Raw genomic sequence first — 18,355 nt, forward strand, 5'->3', positions numbered from 1 at the left:
AATTTTACAATTTTTACTTATCACAGACGTTACAATTCCCACACAGTTAAGTTATGGAAATAGTATCATTATTCCGAAATCACAATCTCAGAGATGACAGTCTTCCAGCAGAACAAAGTTTTATGCTACTGAAACAACACAACATCCTGTCTGAATACACAGAACCTCCCCACATCCACTCAGCAGAAGATATTTCTTGTTAGGCCCCCCAGGCTCCATATTTTATCAAATCAGCTCTAAATGCTTAGTGTTCAGTCAATCTCTGGAAGGCCAGTCTCTTACACAGTACTGAGGACAGAACAGGACAGGGTCCTGGAGGTTACTAGCTTCCTCTTTTTTTTTTTTTTTTTTTTGACAGGGCCTCACTATGTAGTCAAGGCTGGTCTCAAACTCACAGTGATCCTCCTGCCTCAGCCTCCCAAATGCCAGGATTACAGATCTGCATCACCACACATGGTTTAGTTTCCCCTTTTTGGACAATGCTATCCTTGATGGAATGCTAAATAGTATCTTAACCTTCTAGCTGATTTTCAATGCCTTTTTACTATACGTATTAAAAACAAAACAAAACAAAATGCTCAGGTGACTAATACCAAGCACTATGCTCATGGGACTGTAAGACTTGTAACACACGTTACAGAGAGCTGTGCGGCATGGATTCTTCCCCTCATGGACAAGAATTGTCTAAGGAAGGAGCTCTGACTTCCCCTAGTAGAGGTTCTCAAGGCTGTGAGAGGGCCCAGGACATTCACCCCACAAAGCTGGTGGCCAAGCTTTCAGCTTTCAGCAACCTAGGCCAATAATGCCAAGGCTCTGCTTGGGTGACAAGATCATCTGCCACTCTGTGACACAGAAGGGGCACTGCTACCTTAGTTCATACATAAGGTTTAGCTTCTAGTCTCTAGTCACGGTTACCTAATCAGAATCAGCTCATGTATTCAATGGCATCTGAAGCACCCAGTCCATCCTCAGCATCCACGCTGGCTTCTGAGCTCTAGAACAGTTTCTGTTTTGGAATGCCACTGGTGCCAACCATTAGTGAATGAGCCAAGCGCCATGATGGCTCCTTAAAGTACCCAGGAAGTATCCAGAGTAGCAAAACCAAACGGTACTATTCCCTCTATAGACCCTGACACCAGAGGAGTCCATTTTCCTGATTTTTTCCAGAAGTCAAAATGTAGACGTTATATGACAGCTCAGACTGCAATTCAAAGCAACTTCAATTTTTGGGGGGAGGGGAGGGGTAATGGGAACTGAACTTACAACTTCATGCTTGCCCGGTAGGCGCCGTGCTGCTGAGCTACATTCCCAGCCCACAACTTTAATTTCTGAAAAACATTCTGGTTCAAGTAAGATTGATTTGCAGGCTGCCCTGGTTCTCTAGTTTCTAGTTCTCCAATTTCTGTTTCAAGGATCAGGGAAGAGCCCAGGAGAAAGTGCTTCACTTATTGCAATAAAGTAACTGCAGGAGATAAAGTGGCTTTTAAAGATTATAACCAACACTACAAGGACAAAATACCAAACTTTGTAGAAGCTAAAACAGCCAAAAAGCAAAGAACAACCAAGGAGCCAGAGAACCAGAGTTAGAGGCCAAATGAAGAAACAAGATCCAGAGTAGTTACCAAGTAGACCTGAGACTTGCACCCAGAAAATCAGACTTCAGAACCTGTGCTCCTAACCACTTGTGTTCTTGACTTTCAAATAAGGTCAAAGAATTAATCTGTAAACTATCAATGCAGAACAGCATAAATATGTGTGGCTTTGCTAACACTGATAAAAAAGTGTTACAGGTATGCATAGTTCAAAACAGTGGTATTTTCCCCACCGTGACCTCCCTCCAGCTGGGAAAGATAGTTCACACCTCAGGTCTGAAGTCTGCCTTTTCTGACCTGCTGCAACATGTCCACCAAAACACACCTTAGGTTTTGAATGGGAGTCAGGGCTGCTGTGACTCGCAGTGGCAGCAGGACCCTGCAACTGCAGAGGAGAGAGTCTTCTCTGTGAACCACTGCCAGAAAGCCAAGCTTCTAAATTCCATGATCACAAATTTTTCTCTAGATTTTAAAATTTATCCTTAAAGTCCCAATAATTAGGACTTGCTGCACTTTCTAAACGACCTTTTGTTGAATAAAGAAATATTCTGAAAATCCTCTCCACTGGGCACAGCAGGGATCCAGAGGGTACAGCGCCTTTTTATAGGGGAGGGAGGAAGCCTAACAAGTAGCCAGGAAGGGGTAGCCTGTTCCAACTACTTGTGTGTTTTTCATTCTAGGCGTTGCTGTGCGAAGAAAAGAGTGGCCAGGACAGAAACAGGGAAACCAATCAGGAGATGTCTGCCAGTAACCCAGTGATAATGGCCAGGGGCAGAGAGAAGCATCAGTTTGAAGCTGATTACAGAGGCATTTCTATAAGCTGGAAATATTCAAAGAGTAGTGCAAGTGTCATATGGTCCCACCTAACAGTTGGGTTCTGAGTATATTGGGTGACACAACTGTTTTCCCCACTAAAAAGGGGGAGAAAAAAGAACCAAAGAAAAATGTTAGGCAGGGGGACCCACAGCCTGGCACAGGCTGGTGGGTTAAGAAAAGAAATAGGTACAAGATTCAAAGATGGATTCAGACTCAGTATGGACATCTAGTGGCTGAATGATGGGTTATTAAACCTTTCTGAATCTTGACTTCTACTCTAAAACTGTGGATGACAAGAAGCGGCCCATTAAAAAACAAAACAAAAACAGCAGCCCATACGCTCCACAGACTGTAAGGGGGAGCTTGACTAAAGATACTCAATTAACAATCCCAAGATGTCCTGACAGATTATCGACTAGGGCAGTGGCTGGCACACAACAGGTGGCCAATATGTGTCAGTTCTCTTGGTCTTATCTTAAAACAAGAGTCAGCAGAAGTGCAAACACTCCAGTGCCATCCATAGAGCCAAGCCAAGGGAAAAAGAAAGTGAGTGAAACAACAGTGTCCACCACTGTGGACTTCAGGGCTTGACCACCAGCAGCAGGTCTCATTCTATCCTCGCTGCAGCTGGAGGTGATGAGAGCCTAGTAATCACTCGTGTCATCCACAACCAGTGCACAGGTGAGGAGACCGAGAAGACAGAGGCTAAGCTACTCCCATCCCCCGCCACGGGGGGCTCTCTGCAGGGAGGCTGTCTGTTCCTGGGCCACACTCCCCACTCCCTTGAGGAGGAGAGGAGCATCTGGTGGGGCACACTTACTGCTCCCCACTGCGCCACATCCCAGAGGGGCTGCCCTCCATCTGCCAATGAAGCAATCAGCGGCACCGGGTGAGCAGGCTGGAAGGGAGAGAGACCAGTGGCATGGGGTGGGGCTGAGGCATGTGGAAAGCCACAGTTTCCCCAGGAAATCGTTTTTGGGGATTGCCACACCTGTATGAATGGGTCACACATCCCATTCATCAGCAGTTCTGGTACTGGCACTTCATCTTCTCCCACTCCTAAGGTGAATCCAACACCCGCACGCCCAACTCTGCCCAATAATCCTATCCATGGTCAGTGTGCCCATATTCCACGCATCTCTCCAACACCTGGTAGTCATAGGCCTCCCTACCACCCACACCACTTCAATTCTTCTGATCACCCTCTCCACTCCAAGCTAGCCTGGGTGACTGTCACACTCTGAAGCTTTCCTGCACGTGGAAGTGAAGCATTTCTAGCTCTTTCGTGTTCTCTGTCCACACCCTCCTCTCCTCCCAACTGACCCACTCAAGAGCTCCCAGGAGGACCTCATGTTGGCCCGTCAGACATCACCACAGCTAACAGCTTTCCTCTTTGCCATTTCCCGGGAGGAATCTCATCAGCCGGCCTGCTAAAAGAATGACTGACGGCTGATCAATAGCCCCAAGTCCCTCTGACCTTTGGTCTTAATTTGTGGCAAAATCCCAACCTAACATCCACTACCATCCTGGGGAGCCTCTGAAGCTGTAACCACCAACCTCAGAAGGAGCCTAAATGCTGCCAGTCAATCCCACGTTCTCCACAATGAATGCTGGGCAGCACTCTCCTCTAATAGCCCATCTCTTCTCTCCTAATTGGCACCATTATGTCACTTTCCTCTTTACGCATGTACAACACAACCGCTGGAAGCTGCCTCCTATATCACTCGGCAATTACAAGCTGCCACAGGGAGACACCCCTGACTTCCTCGAGCAAATCTTCAAACTGACCTACTTTGTACCCACCCTCTCCCTGGGCCTGCTGAGAAGTCTCCAGCCGCCCGGGCCAACCCTGGGCCCCTATCCCTGCCTGCTCCTCTCACTCTCTCCACACTACACAGAATCCGACCACGGACACCACTGCCACACCCCAGCAGCCTCTTCACGTCCCACTTGTCAGCCCTCCCCTCCCACCCACCCCACAGCTTTTCCTCACACTGCAGCCGGAGGGATTCCCTCAAAGCACAGGCCTGAGGAAAAGACCAAATTGGCTCAAAACTCCCAATGTCTTCCAGGCTCATTCAGGGTAAACTGTGAAGCCTGACAGTGGCCGCCAAGCCTCTGTGCCACTGCCTGCCTCCCTGTGGTCTGACCATCTACTGCCCTCCCTCCCCCAGGATGCCCAGGCTCTCCCTTCAGTTTAGGGCTCAAGTCTCGCCTGCTGGCCTAGAGAGACCTCCGTCACCACTGAAAACAGCCACCCTGACCTTCTTGTCACCTTGTAGCTCTTCAACACCTTTACTTCTTCATTATACCCTTACATTTCTAGTTTTCTCCATAGTACCTATCACCCTAGACATACTATGTATTATTAGCTCATGTACTTGTTGTCTCCAGCAAGAGAATATCAATTCTGTGACAACACAAGTCTCTGCTAGGCTTACTGCTGTACTCCTAAACCCCCACAACTCCTCAGCACAGGGAAACAGGCCCTCAAAATCTGTTCAATGAATGAATAAATTATGTTTTCTCTTTCCTACATTATTTAACTTCTCTCGCATTTGGTTCCCTTCCCAGTGACATTTAAACAAGTTCAAGTCTTTTCTACCTCTAAAACCAAACAAAACAGAACAAAACTGTTCCCTGAGCCACATCTCCTTCCTCTCCCCCGCAGCCCAGCCAAAGCTGGGGTAAGAGGCGGCTGTGTTCACTGCGGATTTCCTCAGCTCCCTCTCCCACCTCTCCCGGAGCCACGAGAACGGCTGAAGTGAGAGCCGGCAGTGGCCTGCATGTTTCCAAGTCCAACGGGCATCTTTCCAGTCTTCACCTGACTTGACTTCCCTCCAGCACTTCACCTTCTGACCTTGCGCTCCTTGGAACTTTCTCTACTGGCTTCATAAACACGCAGTTCTTCTGTCCATTCCTCAGAGCTCGCTCTCTCCCCGCCTTCTTCTGCAGACTTGGCCTTCTCTGCTCAGCTGGGAAGGGCTGCAGGTCCTCGGGCGCAGGGCCCCCCAACTGCCTCTTGCTCCCGGCATTCTTTCTCGCCAGGTCCTCAGTCCCCACCCAGCCTGATGGCGCTAGAGTCCCAGTCTCTCCCTGCCATTGCTAGGAGCACCGGGTGTATACATCCAGGCGCTGCCTATTATCTTACAGAGCAGCAGCACCTCCCTTTCTTGGGCTGTTTCTGCACCTTTACCAGGTTTTCTTAGCATCGCTTCCTAACCAGATCGGAGTCCATTCACTTTGCTCTGATTCTGTGCTAGGGCACCAACAACTCTCACCTGCACCCTCACTGCTCCCCAGAAATCCTGGGTCTCCCGGATGTTGGCATCACGGTGGCCCAAGAGATCTTTCGAAACACAAACGTGGTCAACTTAATAGCTTCCTCCCTGTTCAAAACTCTTCCCTGTCATCCCACTTATTCTCAACTAAAATATCAGTCCTCACCATGATCTCCAGGGCTCTGCATGGTGGCGCTGGGCCATCCCGGTCACCTCATCCCTAAATACATCTACCCTTCACTCGCCATGTTCTCTCACAGTGGCCTCTTTCAGTCTCCTCTCAAAGGCTGTTTTCTCTGCAAAAAAATCTTTACTTTTTTATTTTTATCTTTTCTTATGCTACTGAGGATTGAATGTAGGGCTCTGCATTTAGCTACATCCCCAGCTCTTTAAAAAAAATTTTTTTTTTAAAGACAGTCTCACTAAGTCACTTAAGTCGCCTAGCTCACACTTGCAATCTTCCTGCCTCGGCCTTCCAAAGCGCTGTCTGCAGGCACGCACCATCACACTAGGACCTTGCTCAAATTCAAACCTCCCTCACTCCTTCTCTGCCCATTAGGACTTGGCTCCCGTCCTCAGGAGAGCTTAGGCTGATCCAGAAAGCGTGATCATCTGAACGACACCTATCTCCCCCTTGGACTGCACAGTCTATCAAAACAAGTTGTGTTGGGTTTTTTTTCCCCCTTACAACATGACATCGGATGTGGCACTCAAGTAAATATCTTCTGGACTTGGGTCAGTCAACAGACAAAAGGACTACTATATTCAGGACAACGAATACACACTGACCAACCACTCCTTAAGATTGAAGGTAATTTTTAAAAGTTTACAACCTAGCATGAGAAGGCTGTTTTCCCCACAAAAATATAAAACCTAATAAAACACCAAGCTAAAAAGCTTATTTACAACCTATGCCATAAACCAAACCAAACGTCTTACAGAAAGATTCCAGTAATGAATCAGCAAATGTAATTTTTAAAATAACTTTTCTGGAAAGAAAGTCAAGTAACTTCCTGGCCAGCCCCCTAAACCTAGAGAAAATACTGACAACTAAACACAGCTCTGTGCTATTTATATAGAAGACTCCATGTTCTTGCTGATTAAGTACACATTTTCACAAGTTCACTCTTTTCCATAAAGAACAGGCTTGCTGCTTTCCCCAGCACTGCTTTCAGAGTCTCCCCTGAGATCTACAAGCGCAGGACAGAGCTCTAATCCATTCATCCAACCTCTTGCTTCATCCCTATGGAAATGTCTAAGACTCCCAAAAAGGTCCACAAATCAACTAAGAGAGGAGGCAGAGAAGGGCACGTGTTCACTTCTCTTTCTTTTAAATACAGGAATGCAAAGCCTCTTATTCTACAAGGTCACTGCTGGGTACCAGGTCTGTGTCACTCACTGCATTAGCTCACTTAACCTTGACAGAAGCGTGACACAGGTAGCTCCAAATTTATCAATTCAGGAAACTGAGGCTCAAAGAAGCTGAATTATTAGCCCAAGTTCACAGAACTATCAATAAGCAAAGTTTCAAACTCAGCTCTAGATAAAATTTCCACCAGCCAATAAATGAACTTTCGATTATCAATAGCAATCCAATGTTTTGGTTTTTAAATTTTTTTAACGTAGTACGCTTACAGTACATAATGTTTACACCAATTGCAGGGAGTTGGTACATGTACACAACATCTTAATTTTTTTCCATTCCCTGCAATCCAATTTTTAGCTGCTGCTTCTAAACAGATGATCTCCTCCTCTAGAAGCATCATAAAGCTTTTCAACAAAAAGCAGTCTGCCAGGGTCATGAGGCCAATTTCTCAAAACATTCATGAAACATGGCACCTATAGACAAAATGTTTAATCAAAACCCCAGAATTTGCTAATGTTAAAGGCTTTATTTTGGACAGTATTTCAATTTAAAGCTTTATTTTATTTGAAACAGAAATTTACAGATTTGTTCTTCCTCATGGTTAAGGATAGTATTTTTGGGTTTAGGGAGTTTTTTTGGTGCTAAGGATTGAACTCAGGGATTCATGTACGCTAAACATACACTGTAACCACTGAGTTAAACCTCCAGTGCTAAATACCAAATGCTTTATGCATATTAATAAACTAAGATTTATGACTAACTGGCTCTCTCCCCAGTGATATTTAAACAGGCTAAGTCTCTTCCACCTTTAAACAAACACATACTTCCCCTGAGCCACATTCCCCTCTTCTTTGCAGTATCCAAAGCGGAGGCCAGAGGTGTCTGTCTGTCTGTGCTATTTCTTTTCCTCCTCCTGTCTCAGCCCATTCTTCGCTGCTTCCACCTGCACTGTGCCACCAAAACAGCTCGACACAATGCTCACCAATGGCTTGAGTGTCTATAAATCCTGTATATTAAACAGAGCACCAAATCTAAGAATCGACTTAGTGCTCCAGATAGGACAGTCCCTCTCTGTAGCTGAGTTTCTCCACCTGGCTGTGCGCATGTGAGTGGGCTGCTCACTGAGCCGTGGTTGCCCACTGGTTGACACTCCCCCAAACAGACAGGAATGCAGAAGTAGTAAGTGGGAGCTTACTGCTGCTGTTGCCGAGATACCATAAATCAGAAACATTTAACTCCAATGACTCTTACGTGAGACCAACTTTGCATATTCATTCTTTCTTCAAGTTTCTAACTCCCAAAGACATGTAGTAAAAAGCGGCAGAAAAAACCTGTTACATTTTTGACTAGAGGCTTTCAAATACATCTCAAAATGCAGCTATAGAAAATATGGTCTCTCTACTGAAATGACTGTTTTCAAAGACTTCACTGTTTCCTTATGAACTTTCATGTAGGTGCAATCAAACATGTTAGAAAGGGTAGACGTCTTTGACTCTAGAGGCAGGTACCTGTGTTCGTACTGCAGTTCTATCGCTTACCGGCTGAATTACCCTGGCCAACTAACTTAATTTCTCTAGGCTTTAGGGTAGATAAAACCAGTAAGAAGTAAAGCACATGACACAACACCTGGCTCTTACAAATAGTTAATACAGGGTGGACATCATATAAATATTACAGAACATGCAATTACAAAAAGTCATTCCATTTCATATGAAAAATACATACATGTTTACTTCTCATTTTATATTTTCATGATAGTAGCTGAGACTAATGACAAGTAGCAAGAGTATTCTGCCCTTACTTAGTACTTTGTGCATATTAAATATTGCATCTTTTTCATATCTATAAATGAAAAGAGTTCATATCTACAATTCAGTTCTCTCTCTCTCTCCTTTTTTTTTTTTTTTTTTTTTGGTACCAGGATCAAACTCATGACCTTGTGCTTGCCAGGCAGGCGCTTTATGCCACTGAGCTAAGTCCCTGCCCCAACTCAGTTACATTATAGACAAATTTTTCATTATTCAATTTAAAACACATTTTTTTGTCAAGCTTACAAACAATATAATTTAAGGGAAACAATATGGCGTTAAGAGACTTCATGGGAAAAGACAGGACTTAAAAAAAGATAATTATAAAAGATTTTAAGAGTATAACTGCATTTCACAACAGGGCTAAAAGGCTGAAGAGTATTAATACATATCAAAACTCATTAACAAGGTAAAGAGCAGCAACACTCGTAGGGTGATGACTACTCTCATGATTTCTCCAGGTGATGGTTAGCAGGGTAATATCACAACATGGACAGTCAATTGGTATTTGGAGCAGATGGATCGTTGAGATTGCCCCAAACCTGTTCCATCTTGATTATCACTGCTTTTACAAGTTAATACAACAATAAACAGCTTTTCCGTCATGTAATTACATTCTTATTTATTCCATCTACAGACCAAACAGAACAGGTAGACATTCTTGAACAAAACAAACAAAAATCACCCAAAATTAAGAACATCAAATTTGAGCATATAGTTCTTGTGGTATTTAAAACTCAAAACAATAATCACAGCACAAGTATATATTGAGTACCAAATTCTTTGCATCCATCAACTAACAAACTTTTTTGTTGAGTACCAGGAATCAAACTCAGGACCCTGCACTTGCCAGGCAGGGACTTACGCCACTGAACTATACTCAGCCCAACTAACTTAATCTTTATAGTAATCTTATGAGGAACACATTAGATTAAGTGACCTGCCTAAGATCACAAATACTGTATAGTAAGTTAGAAGACAGGGCATCTGAACCCAGGGAGCCTTTTTTCCTTTGAGACAGGGCCTTGCTCTGTAATTTAGGCTCGTCTTAAACTCTACTTAGTCTAGGCTGATTTCAAACTTCTGGCAATCTTGCTGCTTCAGCCTCCTGAGTGCTGGGATTACAAGTGTGCACCACCACGCCCAGCTGACCCAAGTCTTGAGTCTCACAGGTTACACTCTGAGCTTGAAACAGACACAGCATACAGCCCTTGCAGCACTGACCCCTTCCCCTAATACACTACAACTGGTGGGACCCCATCACAGAAGCTGTTTACTGTAATAAACAGTATCAAAACTTCATTAACAAGGTAAAGAGCAGCAACATTTGTAGGGTGTTTTTTGATGATAGAAACATACGCTATCATCAAAGCATTTCAACTTTGAGTCACTTACAGTTCCTCTTATCAATAACCACAATCTACACATAGTAATCTCTAAAGTACCACCATTACAATGCTTCTTATACAAGGGGTTGTTTCAGCTGTTTCCCCAAATTTCTCTTCTCAAATAGGACCACTGGACACAAGACTGAGACTTGCGATACAAAGTGAAATGTCACTAGGTACTGTGCAATGTTTTCTTATGTTCATAAGTGGTCATTTCTATTTAACAGCAATTATTCTTTTAAAAGATGGACACTTTAAACCAATGCTGTTAAAAAATAACTTAAACAAAAAGTTTTCAAAATCAATGCTGTATGAGTTCCCTATGGTAGTTCCTATTCTGCCACTAGTAGCTCCCATTCTGTATCTTTAATGATGAGCCACCACTCCTATTGCTATTCCCCTAACCTGTAGCCAAATTATTTCTACCCAGGCCATTTCTTACGGTTGAAGTTAAAACTTGTGCTCTAAAATTAGGGTTGGAAAATTTGAACATGTGAACAAAGGTGATGTAAAAACATCTAATAAACTCTCAATGTTATGGTCCTTTACAGCTCACATAATAATTTAAAAGCTTTCAGGAGGTTCTAACAATGCAACACACAATTTGATGAATATTTTTGTTTGTTTTTGTTTTGGTACCAGCAATTGAACTCAGGACCTCATGCCTCACCAGGCTCTGTGCTACTGAGTTATATACCTGGCCCTTTCTTTTTGGTTTTTTGAGATAGGGTCTCACTATGTAGTTCAGTGTGGCCTTGAACTCACTATATAGCCCAGGCTGGCCTCAAACTTGCAGCAATCCTCTTACCTCAGCCTTGGGAATGCTAGGATTATGGGCATGTGCCACCATGCTTGGCTAATAGGTGAAATTTTTATGTTAAGAAATTTTTTTGAAGAAATGAGCTCTGGGCATGGTGGTGCATGCCTGTAATCCCAGCACTAGGGAGGCTGAGGCAGGAGGATCATTATGAGTTCAAGACCAACCTGGGCTACAAAGTGAGTTCAAGGCCAGTCCAAACTGCACAAGAAGACCCTGTCTCAAAAAGACACACACACACACACACACACACACACACACACACACACAAAAGAAAAAGAAAAAGAAACAAAGAAACAAAGAAGAAATGAGAAACTCTTCTGCCAAATAACTACTTTGAGACTTCCAGAAGACTGTTACATTGTTATTGAGAGGATAGAGTCCAGGTACATTTCAGTGTGTATCAGTTTTCTGCCTAACAAACTGCTGTGTAATTAATGTTTATCCTACATTCCTGATAAAACAATATCCAATAGTTACCCCTGGGTATCAGAACAGAAAAGCTTTAAAATCTAAGTCTCAGTAAATTCCTTCCACTGATCCTGAATTTCACAAGACTAGCAAATTTCCAGATTATCCAGCCAACAACCATCTCTAGATAAAAGTGTTTGAGTCCTGAAGTAGTCTCAGATCCTTACGATAAAACCTATGGACCTTTTTCACTGGAAAATGCAAAGTTCACACAACAGATTCCTAGTCCCAGAAGAACTCTGCTCTACACTGTGCACAAAATGAAAGGAGAAAGCTGATGGCAATCTTGGACAGAAAATCAACTGTTTCATTTACAATTTGTTAGGAAAACCAGACCTTTTCACAGATTCCAAACTAAAGGCACTGATCAGGGTAGTAATTAACTTGAAGACAGCTCTGGTCAAACACATAGATCCTCCCCGCCCAGAACTTTTTCTTCAAAAACTCCACCTGGTGGATATTAAAGCTTGTCTTTCAGTACTAGGCTCAAAGGTCTCATCCATAGAGATTACTTCTCTAACCATCCTATGCAAAGCAGTCCTAAGGCCCTCTTATCACTTCTTAGTCTTTTACTTTGACAACAGTATTTATTACTATTCCAAAATGTCTCGGTAATTTTATTTCGTCTGCTCTGTTACTGTATAATTCACAGAGGGGCAGAACCTTGTCTGTCTTGTCCCCTACTGTGTCCCTGTTGTAATGCATGGTACACTGTGGTCATTTGATACATAACTTTAAAAAGGCTGACTTTGGCCTTAATGACCATACTGGCTACGGTATGAGTTAGACTTCTCTCCCTCTTTCCTTAATCTCCAGGTCCATTCAGGCAATAAATATTTACTGATCACCTATTGTATGTCAGGTATCGTAGCAGCTGCAATGAGAGAACCTCTGCTCTACAGACACTATAATTCAGGGAATCTCCTGGAATAAGTACATGTCTTGCAAGTGACAGGCCTGGAACATATAGATCATCCTCTATGTGCTCTCTCTGAGGGAAAGAACTAAAGGAAATTCTCAAATGACAGAAAACATTCATTCACCAATTGAGTACTTTCAAAAGCAAGCCTCAGGGGTTTCCCAGCACGGGCTGGGCAGCTCTTTCGGCCTGTTCGACTCACATGGGGCAACCTCAACTAGCTGAACCCAGGTAAAGAAAAAACTAAGCAATTGCTTCAGAAGACCTGGAGGTGGTTGGGAGCGGTACCAGGAAACTGGACAAAGAGTAATGGCAAGAGCCCAGGGAAGGGAGGCTGGAGAACCAACCATGACTGTCACCAACTTGCTAGGTGACCTTGGGCCAGTCCCGAGCACCTGGGAATCAATCAGGTCCCCAGGGATACAGAGAGGAAGCGGTCGGGTCGGGTCGGGTATTCGGGGACAGGGAGAAGCGGAAGCCAGGAGGCTAGGCGGGGTAACGGCCAGAGTGGGATGCCGGCGCGGGGCCGGGCCGGGGCGGCTCACCCACCGAGCGCCACCTGGCAGGCCCTGCGCAGCTGGGAGTGCTGGGGCCGCTTCACCTCCTTGTCGGCTAGAATCTTCTCCAGGGCCCGGGACACGAACATGCTCTTGGTCTGGCTTTCCTGCATGGCCCCGGCCCGGCGGAGGCTAGCAGCCCCGCGGGCTGGCGGCGCGAGCGAGCCGGCGACAGGGACTGTGGGCCCGGCCTCCTGGCCGGCACCGGCCACCCCCGTGCGCGCCGCCCAGTCAGGAAGAGACGCCCCGGCCCCACGGCGCCGCCATGTTGGAGCGCGTCACGTGATCACGTGATTAGTGGGGCCGTGGCGGCCGCCGAGCGTCCGTCAACCCCGTGACCCGAAGGGGCGGGGCCTGTCCGGGGGGCGTGGCCTGATGGGATGAGCAGCGGGCTGGAGGAGGGAGGGAGAAAACTCGGGGATGTGAGCGCGAGTGGGTGGAGAGAAAGGGACCCGCGGAATGAGGAAAGTAAGAGGGCGGAGAGGCGGCGGTAGAGGTGAGAGGAGGAAAATGTGGGAGTCAGGCGAGGAAAGAGCCTGGAAGGAGGAAGTGGGGAAAAGTTTGGAAGACAGTCGGTAACGTGAATGAAGGAGGTGATCCGAAGGAGTGGGAGGTGAGGGGAGCTATGGAGCAAGGAGACACGGGAGGAGGGGGATAGGAGAGAGTGAACGGAAAGAGGAGGTGGAGGAAAGGGAACCAGAGGGAGATGAGTGCGGGGAGAGGGAGGGGATAGTAGACAAGATGGGAAGAGGAAGTGAGAAGAGGAAAGGGAGTGAAATGAAAGTGTGGCGGGGAGGAGAGGAGGGAATTTGGAAAGAACAAGCTAGGGATGGAGAGAGGAGGAAAGCAAAGGGGCGAGGCGGCAGGGACTCCAGGGAGGACAGAGAGGAGGGGAAGGTGTGCTCAGGGACGCTTTCCTCCGCGGGGCTGGGGCCGCACAGCATCCACGCACCCCTCCTCTCTGGCAGTGGGGCTGGCTCCTGGCCAGCCAGCCTGTGAGCCTCTGTTCACTGAGTGCTGTGTCTGCACCTTGCTGCCCGGAAGCACTTGCCTCCTTCTGGAGTTTGTGGTTTATTTTCATAAACCTGTGTTCCACACGGTGTGGGGGCAAAACACAGTGCTTTGGGGCATTTGACAGGGGAAGCACTTGACCAAGATGGCCAGTGTGACAGTCTGCTAATGAGTGAAGAAGATGGAGGTTAGGGCAGTAGCTCAGTATCAGAGTGCTTGCTAATCATGCAAGGCCCTAGGTTCAGTCTCCAGCTGGCCTGGGGGAGCCCTGGCACACATCCTTCTAAGCCTGCTTCTACTCCGTCCTACAATAGTGATGATATCACAGCAGTCATAATTAATGTCACTGGACTTTCTCTAAGTGATGCTCTCCCAAGCACAGCTTTAGTGCTGCAGCTCACTTGGCAGCCTAGGGAACTTCCCATGCAGGTATAAGGGCTGGCCTGGGCACGGTGGTGCAGTGTTTCAGTCACTAAATTGTCCAGGCTGGGCTCAACTTTCTGAACTTCCACCCCAACTTTCCAGAGTGCTGGGATTACAGGTGTGAGCCACTACACCCAATCAGACCATGTCACTCTCTCATATTTCTAGAACTGTTGGAGGTTGAAGCAGGAGGATCATAAATTGGAGCCCAGCCTGGAAAACTGTTTTAGAAAGATCCTGTCTCAAAATTTAAAATAAAATAAAGGCCATGAACTTACTCTTCAGTTAGTACTGCAACACTCACACGCATACCAACACATCTCAATTCAGACATTTCCCTGGCCTTCCCAGACCACCCTACCCAGCTGAGGTTTTCCACAGCATCTGTTGACCTTTTACACTAGTCAACTCATTTGTGGTCTCACTAGAGAGAGGCCTGCAGAGGAACAGGCTGTGTCCCCAGGGCCTGGTCCAGAGCCAGGTAGACCATTTCATGGACATAAGTCCCATACGTTCCATTGCTTATGCAGTAATGTGACTTTGCAGCTCCAGAATTCCAGCAAGAGGTAAAGTCTGGCTGGGAATGGTGGCACACACCTGTAATTCCAGCTATTTGGGAAGCTGAGAGAGGAGGATTGCAAATCTGAGGCCAGCCTGGGCAATTTAGAAAGACTTTGTCTCAAAATTTAAAAAAACAAACAAACAAACTTTTTTTTTAAATGTAAAGAATAAAAGAGCTGGAGATGTAGAACTACACACACATACACATACACACACTCGAGATATAATCTGTTTCTCCATCCCCTTGAAACCTAGACTGGCCTGTGACTTGCCTTAACCAACAGGATGTGGCAAAGATGAGGCTGTTTGCATACCAGGGCCCCCTGTGAGAGGCCTGGCCCACTCTTTCCTTTTTTGCTCTTATAATGTGATGCTCAGAAACAGTGCTGGAGGAAAGAGCACATGGAGAGAGCCCAGGCCCCAGTCACCATACCGTTGGATACAGCAGCATGAGAGACCTTGGTGAGAACAGCAGCAGAACTGCTCAAACAACCCACAGAATACGGAAAGTAACACTTTGTTATTTTAAGCCCTATATTTTGGGGTAGCTTGTTTCACAGCAATAGGTCACTGAGATGCTGCTTACTGCTCATGTGTTGAATGAATGAAAGTGAATGAATGTGTGAAATTCTCAGAAAATCTCAGGGCAATCTGCTGAGTGACACAGGTTTTACTTGGAGTCGAATCCAGGCCCTTTGTACTGAGCTATCTCCTCAGCCTCTGTTTATTTTGAGAAGGGTCTCACCAAGTTGCTTAGTTGCCCAAAGTAGGCTCCTCCTGCCTTAACCCCCCAGAGCATGCCACCATACCTAGCTGAGTGACAAGTTTAGAATCAGACCGTGTCACTGCCCTGAAAAGCCAACAGTGGTTCCCCATCACCCTTGGAATTGAGTCTCAGTTTCCCCCTGTGGCTTTGATACAAGTCTTCCCACTTGTCTAACCTCATCACCCTCTTCCTCCTCAGGACTCCCAGGCCTCTCCAAATTCCATTTTGCCCTATCAGTGATTTGACTCACGTGCTTTTGTCTAAGCTGGCAGTTCTCAACAAAGGCTATACCACCCCAAAGGGTATTTGACAATTTTTGTTGTTGTTGTTTTGTTTTTTGAGATGGGGTTTTGCTATGTAGTTCAAGCTGGCCTTGAGCTCACTATGTAGCCCAAGCTGGCTTGGAACTCATGGTGATCCTCCTGTCTTTAAGAGTACTGGGCTTACGGGTGTGAGCCACCACACTGGGCTAACAATATTTTTTTCCACAACAGGAAGAGCTGTGATGTTAGACAACTTCTTGCATGGAGCTGGTGAATCCCACTGTTATGACTTGAATATGAAGTTAAGGGCTTGATCCCCAATGCTGCAGTGTTCACAGATGAGACCTACAGAGGGGACTGGATGTTGGGAACTCTGACTTCATTAATGGATAGGACTGTTAATGTCTGTTATCTGTTAATGAGTTAGAATCTGTTAATGAGTTCCCAGGTGATTAAGCTGTTAGGAGGGAGGGAGGGAGGAGATCCTAGGGGTTGCCTGTCAGGTTACAGTTTTTCTCTGGCTCCTCTGTGCGCTCTCTGCTTCCTGGTTTGAGCAGCTTCCTCCGCCACACTCTTCCCTCCTATCTCTTCTGTGTTGAAGCCAGCTGAACTGAAACTTCTGAAGCTGTGAGCCAAAACAAACTTTTTCTCCTTCAAGCTGCAGATGTCAGGTATTTTGCCCTAGAAACAGAAAGGTAATGAACGCAAACATAGAGCGATACCAGTGACAGGTGGTTGGATGTTTCTGGAGGTAAATAGCCTGTTGATAATGACCTGAGCCTAGAACCTAAGTCCACTTTGCATAGAGTACAAAGCATTTATAGTTCAGTTTTAGTGTTACTAAGTTGTCCAGAAATGCAACTATCATTGTAATTTTTTTTTCAAAAAAATTTTTTTTAATCAGTACCAGGGATCGAACTCATGGCCACCCGCTTGCAAGGCAGGCGCTTACACCACTGAGCTAAATCCCCAACCCCTTATCATTGTAATTTGAAGGAAAAAATATATATTTTTTGTCAGAAACTTTACTAAGTATCATTTGCCATTTGAAAACCCCATGACCCAACCATGATGTCTGATAGGCTCCAATACCAACCCCGGTCAGTCTGCATTTGTAGCTGTCAAAGTCCAAGGGACTCTGCTTTTAGATTCTATCACCTGACTACTTCATTCTATCTTCTAGTGTAATTCTGCCTGAGCATTTAGCAATGGAAGTCAAATTAGTGAATTATACATTGCCTTCTTTTTATTTTTTTTTGTGTCTTTTTCTTTTTTTATCGGTACCAGGGATCAACCTCATGACTGCCTGCTTGCAAGGCAGGTGCTTATGCCGCTGAGCTAAATCCCCAGCCCCTTTTGTTTTATTTTTAAAATCATTATCTTTTATTAAAACTATATGTGTAGAAGATTTTTTTATCTGTGAATTTCACTGTAGAATCAGTGGAACAGAATAAAAGATGTAGACACAACTCCAGGCACTCTCAGCTACCTTCTCTTTGACAAAGGAGCCAAGCACCTTCACTGGAAGAAAGAACACCTCTTTAATAAAGGGTGCTGGAAAAATTGGCTTTCCACACACTATTAAACCTAGACCCATACCTCTCAACACACACTAAACTAAAATCAAAATAGATCAAAGATCTAAATATGAAAACAAAATCTAAATCTATTGGAAGGTGTCACACCTGACAGGTGAGGCCATCACGCACAGGCATGGCAGGAAGCCATAGAACAGCAAAGCCATGTCCAAGCTGACCACACTCCTATGTGCCCTATCTGTTCAGAGACTCACAGTCAGTCACACTATCTACCTGTGAATTCCTCCCCTCCCCTTAAATCCTTTGCTCTCCCCGGGCTTCCTGTTGATTCTACCCACCTAACTCAGCCCACTCCCACAGGGAGGGAATAAACAGCCATGGTTTCTTATACAGAGCTATCTCAGGTGATCTCGCTCCCCTCTGTGCCTTTAACCTAGAAGACAGAATAGATAAAACTCTGGGAGACATCGTAACCAGAGACTCCGTGAACAAAACACTGATCCCACAGAAAATATGACAAAGAAGCAGTAACTGGGGTCACATCAGATTAAAAAGCTTTTCCACCACAAAAGAAATAACCAACAGAATGAAGAGACAGCCCACACAGTGAGAAAAAATTAGCAGTTATTCCTCAACGTGCTAACATCTACCATACATGAAGAACAAAAACAAACACACAAAAACAAATCAGACCGCTTATATTTAAAGACCCAATCTAAAAATGGGCATTTGAAACGAGTAGACATTTCTTAGATGAAGATGAACAAACAGGAAATAA

At 45.3% G+C, this 18,355-nt stretch overlaps 1 protein-coding gene and 1 long non-coding RNA gene across 4 annotated transcripts in view; one reads left to right on the plus strand and one right to left on the minus strand.

The window, feature by feature from the left end:
- Arfgef2 (ADP ribosylation factor guanine nucleotide exchange factor 2) overlaps nt 1-13,313 on the minus strand; it is an 89,776-nt gene extending 76,463 nt beyond the window's left edge. For all 3 annotated transcript variants that reach the window (XM_063248204.1, XM_003467713.5, XM_063248203.1), the window contains exon 1: nt 13,008-13,313. Coding sequence is in view for 2 of the 3 variants with exons in the window: in XM_003467713.5 (XP_003467761.1) it covers nt 13,008-13,128 (121 nt within the window). In the remaining variant the exon portion in view is untranslated. The remainder of the gene's footprint in view (nt 1-13,007) is intronic.
- A 199-nt stretch (nt 13,314-13,512) lies between these two features.
- LOC134475984 (uncharacterized) lies at nt 13,513-17,288 on the plus strand. Its single transcript, XR_010047350.1, has 3 exons — nt 13,513-15,472; nt 15,975-16,078; nt 16,271-17,288. It is a non-coding gene; the product is annotated as an uncharacterized LOC134475984 (long non-coding RNA).
- Nucleotides 17,289-18,355: the final 1,067 nt, after the last annotated feature.

The sequence above is a fragment of the Cavia porcellus genome, unplaced genomic scaffold, assembly GCF_034190915.1.
Source record: "Cavia porcellus strain 051 isolate PalLab524CR breed Dunkin Hartley unplaced genomic scaffold, mCavPor4.1 scaffold_5, whole genome shotgun sequence".
NCBI classification, from domain to species: domain Eukaryota; kingdom Metazoa; phylum Chordata; class Mammalia; order Rodentia; family Caviidae; genus Cavia; species Cavia porcellus.